A 5,234-nucleotide genomic window follows, 5' to 3' on the forward strand; every position below is an offset into this window, starting at 1 on the left:
GAGGATGCTCACCCATGCCCCTTTACTCACAAGCCAGCTTGCTGTCAAAACTTGAAAGGGCAATAGCAAAGGCTTGTAGCGCGCACATGGGGTAGTTGTAGTCCATGGTGAACACATCCTCAGCCACGCGGCCAAACTGCATCACTATATAGTCAGCTGCAAGAGAGGTCATAAAAAGTGACAAAGCATTACTTTTGTTTGCAGCCCTTACTAAGGAAGTATGCATTCAACATCATCCTCTGGCCCAGCTCAACAAACAAAACGCGCTCGCTTGACAAACTTTGCAACACGTATTCACGACAGTGGGTGTGCTGATATCAGAGGGAGAAGCAAGGAATAGTTGAGTGATAAAGGATTGCACGGCTTGTTTCTGTCTTCAGAAAAGATTATACAGATAAAAAGTGTTTTTTTCAAACACAGAAAATTGCTCCGTATTTATAAAATGCTCAAGCCTTTTATATAAACCTAGTGCTGAGTTTCATGTGTACCGAGAACCAATTAATCCTATTCCTACTTAAATTCAGGCAAGTGGACAAGCAAGGAAAATGAGGGAAGAGAAGGGACTTTTGTGATTTAGACCTAATCATGTCTCTCTCTCTTAACATATTCAGAAATTCTTCCTCAGTGTTTTTTCCCTTTTGTACTCGTTGTCAGCAAGAGGAAGTCTCAGCCTCATTCACAGTTTGAATGTTTCACTGCAGAAGCAGGTGTAATTGTTTCACCTTATACAATGCAGCAAATGCATACACCAATGTTTCAAACTCAGCGTTGCTCTCAGAGGCTGGCACAGCCACTTTCACCAGTTCCCAATATTCCCTGCAGTGACATAGCCCAGTGTGCTCCAGCCCCCAGTGACTACGCCTGCCCTGAGTGAGTGTAAGCTGAAGCAGTATCGCTCTGCTCAGGCACTTGTCTTTATCCTTGTTCCAACAACTGTACGTGAGCCTGAGAAAAAAGGAGGCTGTACATTTCTGGCAGAAAGCAGCACATCGGTGAGGTCCCAGCAATGGTGTGAAAGGCAGTCCCAGCATTTTCAGGGTGTTCTGTAGGGCCAATGCTGCAAAGAGTAGAAATGGCAAAGTGGTTGCGCATTGGGACGGGTCTGATCGCCACCGTCTCCAGCTGGGCAGTGTGTGGGGAACAGAGCGAACAAGAAAGCAAGGCAGGAGTGTGTGATACAAGTGCTTGAGCAGAGTGATACTGTCCCTCGGTCCTGCTGTCTGGAAGTACTGCAGCTCTCAGAGCAGAAATGACTCTAAATTGTTGCTCAGTTCACAAGCCAGGCAGCCGAGGGAGAAAACTAACGTAACACATAGCAGAACCACCTGTCTCAAGAGTGAGCATTTAAACACCCACCTCACATCAATGTTGTGACCACAAATTAGAGCAGAATGAAGCTGGACCCACATAACTAAATTAAACTCACTCAGGTGCCAACATGAAGGGCTGAATCCCTATCAGGCTGTGTATGCAGTGCTGTTTCTACACATTACAGACAGTGAGCTATACTTACGATCATTATCATGAATAATTTGGAAGTTTTTCACTGATGCTTGTGTGACTCGACCATGGAAATTTAAAACATAGGACTGGGTGTCATCATTCCAGACTGGTGTTTTGTTATGCAGCTCAATGACACTCTCTGTATTTTTGTTCTGCCATCTTGCCAGAAGTGTCTCATGTTCCTGCACACACCACAGATACAGACTTCAGTTTAACATCTCACGAGACAAAAAATAAATTCACACAAAAAGCCCCTGTTCATAAATCCTAGCCCAAAGACCAACCTGTCACCCTAAACCCTCAAAACAGTATCATCGAATGAAACAAGACAACTCTGAGTGTCTTAATACAAATGTGCATTCAAGTCCCTTTCACAGCTTGGAAAAGGTTAGTTGTACTTTTTGCTATCAAAATACATTCTTATTTGCAGTGTTTTTGTGAGTCACAGAACTAGTCATGCATCCCATTGTTCTGCAATTGTTCAAAACCTGTTTTTTTAACCTCTAAATCTTCAGAAATGCAAAAAAACAACTCTAACTGAAAAAGAATTCAAGTAATTTTTATCGTTGACCGATGGTATGACTTACATTTCGTGGTCTGATGGAAACTCTTTCATGGTCCATATTCATTCCTGGTATGATCACACTCATTTTACGAGGTCCTTTAAACCCCAAGACATTTGTTTCCTAAAAATGTTTAGAAAAGAGTTCATCATGTTCTGTATTCTTAAAGTTAATTTCTTCAACAGAGAGACACAGTGAAAGCCCAGGGAACTTAAATATCTGTTAGTCAACTCAAAAAACATCTTGAAACTCCTACCTTCATGGGCACTGCCAAACATTCTAGCTTTGTCTTAGAAGCTCCAACAACAGGAAAAATGAAAACAGAGAGGTTTCCAAAAACACTCCTAGCATTGGCTGCCAGCAACCTTAATACAATTTAAAAAAAAAATAAATCCCTTTGTTAAAGAAAGGATATGAACTAACCAGATTGCTTGGCTATTGCTAGATCCCAAAATAAAGTAGTTGTAATTTAAAAATCATAAAATGCAGTCACACATTTTTATGAGAGACAAAATTAAATATATGGGACCAACTCCATTTATTCCAGAGCCAGCACAAAAGCAAACAAGAGGAAGCTGCCAATAAGAGCATCTGTTAGCAGTGCTGTGGTTTTCAAAGTCTTCAGATATGTTATGCTTAGAGATGAGCATGGTAAAAAACAAACACATTAGCATGAATGCAAATTTTTGAGCTACGAAGGCAGGGAAAGTGAAGAAATAACATGGGCAGCAAAACCAAATCCATGGGAAATACCAGTTCTTCCATTAAACACGATTTGATGCCTTTCTGACTGGCTTTCACAAAAGCATTCCAGTATTGCACTATCCTCTCAAAACACAACCAGTAAAACCTAAATAGGCCTAAAGTCTTAGTTTTATCTGAGGCTTTTTTTTTTTCCACAGAAGCAACTAGGGCCAAGTATTTCAGTAACTCATCATCTGCTTTTGAAAAAGGGCAATATTTTCCAATCCACTCAGTAAAACCTGATTGCCTGTTTTAGCATTAACTCCAGCAAATGAAACAGTGACACCTCTGAAAGTCCATCTCCTCATGGTTTGTGCTACTTTTTCTTCTTTTTTTCCTTTTTTTCCCCAGTCGCATGCATTTTTTCTCCTCTGTCTTTCCCAAGTGAAGGGCTGTGGACACACACAAAGGCATCTCAGGAAGGAAATTCCCCTTGGCAATATTCCCATGAGTGTCTCACAAGATGACAAGAAGTGGACACCCCCAGGCTCCAGCTGGTGCAGCTCTACCACTGGGACATTCAGAAGTCTCTGCTTCAATATATTCCATAAAAGTGTTCTGATTTTAAGGAACATTAAACTTTTAAAAATATATCTAATTTTACAAGCAAAAATCCACACATCTCAACTCACTAGGAACATCTGAAAATACCTGCCTAAAATTTACTTGTGCAGAAGTTTTGTCATCCATCAGACTTTTGAAATAACTTTGGCTGTTTCAGCAAACCATCTGGAGATTTTACACAACTCATTAATGCAAGAAAAATCCCAATAAGTTATTTTACTGAATACCCTTGAAGCAATCCAGGTATATTCATATATCTTCACAGCTATACACATAAATGGGAAGATTCTACCTCTTTTCCGAATTATTTATGTCATGGCCTTTGGCAGAGTAAACAAATGTTATCAGTTTGGTTGAAAGCATGTACTTGGTTCTGCATCATGGTGAGACTCAAACTAAAATGACTGCCAGCAGTTTTTATAAGCAGGAGAGAGTCAGCACAACAGAGGACAATTTCTAAGACTACTTCTTTTTTTTCTTTTTTTCATGCTTATGCTTATTTTCCACTAACTACTGACAATTTTGGACTTCTCTGCAATGCCTTACAAGCTCTTCTCATCAAGCTGCAGTTATTATATATACAATTAATTTAGATGCTGACTGGTTGAAGACAGTGTTCAAAGTAAAATTAAATAATGGTGCTGAATCACTTCCCATCCAACAAGCAGTATTATCATTGAAAAAATAGGACTATATTCTTTGGATTTACTCAGAAACACTAAAATCAACACTTCTGTCAAATGATAAGGGAATGCTTTCTAGTTGCACATCACATCAATCACCAATTATTTCAAACATTTCATTGGCAAATGCTACCCTTTGCTAAAATCGAAGTACAGAACTGAAATTCTACAAACATGGAATATATGCAGAAACAGTAGGGACAAAAGAGGAGCTTTAATTAAGACAAACCTTTCCAATATACCTGCATCCAAATAAAATTAAATCCCCTTATCTGGTCTCATTCCCTGCTTCTCTTTTATTTCTCTCCTCCACTGTTTTGTGTGTGTAAATAGAAGGCTGCAAATGGCATTATTAGGGGAATATAGGCCAAATTCTGATTTCACGCCATTTTAATGCCATTGATAGTCTTGGTTTACATAGGAACTCAAAATAAAGAACTCTATTGACTCAACCATCACACCAATGACTTAAATCAGCTAAGGACTTGGCCCAGTATTGCTTAGAAGCTGCACTCCCTGCCTTAGCCCAACCAGGAACCTGTTCCTGTGGGCCTGTGTCACAATAAACTAGACTGAAAGAACACTGAGCCTCTCCCCAGGGTTGCTTGTAAAATCTTACACACTTTCATAAAAATATGTAAGCATTTCGCTATGGTGGCAATAGTTGCCATGATAAAAGCAGACAGGTGTACACCCCAGCACTTCCCAAGAGATTATTTAATTACTCCAATTTTCTTTCAGCCACTTCCTTTTCTGGACTTGATTCACACAGCTGTGCCGTGTCCTTAATATATCCTGCAGAAACTATCATCCCATAGAAAGCCCAGACCACAGAACCCACTCCATTGGCACACAATGCAAGTGACTGAGGCCTGAGGAGAAACACATCTTTTTATTGCTTTACTGAAACCTGAGTCACACCTCAGAGTATCAGCTGAGCTCCCTGCCCGCAGAATCTGACACAGACTGAATTGTGAGACACGGCTCCAAAGGAATCCAGCACAAATGGTACCGTTACACCTCCCTGCTTCTCAATAAATTTGCCAAGCGATTCTGCAATCAGCCGTTAGGTGCTGCTGCAGGTTTATTAATATGCTAGCCTGATAACAGCAGGGAGAGCACAAATGGTTAACAGCTTAACCTGCTAAAACTCGGTCCTTGCACTAACTTTATTCCT

The 5,234-nt window shown here is 40.3% G+C and overlaps 1 protein-coding gene across 1 annotated transcript in view; it reads right to left on the reverse strand.

The window, feature by feature from the left end:
- The window catches only part of TUB (TUB bipartite transcription factor), a gene marked incomplete at its 5' end in the record, with an annotated part of 26,258 nt that continues 21,024 nt past the window's right edge, over positions 1-5,234 (reverse strand). The window contains 3 exons of the mRNA XM_029086626.1: positions 1-156; positions 1,514-1,685; positions 2,091-2,189. Of these exons, the coding sequence (XP_028942459.1) occupies positions 23-156; positions 1,514-1,685; positions 2,091-2,189 (405 nt within the window). The remainder of the gene's footprint in view (positions 157-1,513; positions 1,686-2,090; positions 2,190-5,234) is intronic.

Source organism: Antrostomus carolinensis, unplaced genomic scaffold (genome assembly GCF_000700745.2).
Source record: "Antrostomus carolinensis isolate BGI_N321 unplaced genomic scaffold, ASM70074v2 scaffold28238, whole genome shotgun sequence".
Taxonomy (NCBI): Eukaryota; Metazoa; Chordata; class Aves; order Caprimulgiformes; family Caprimulgidae; genus Antrostomus; species Antrostomus carolinensis.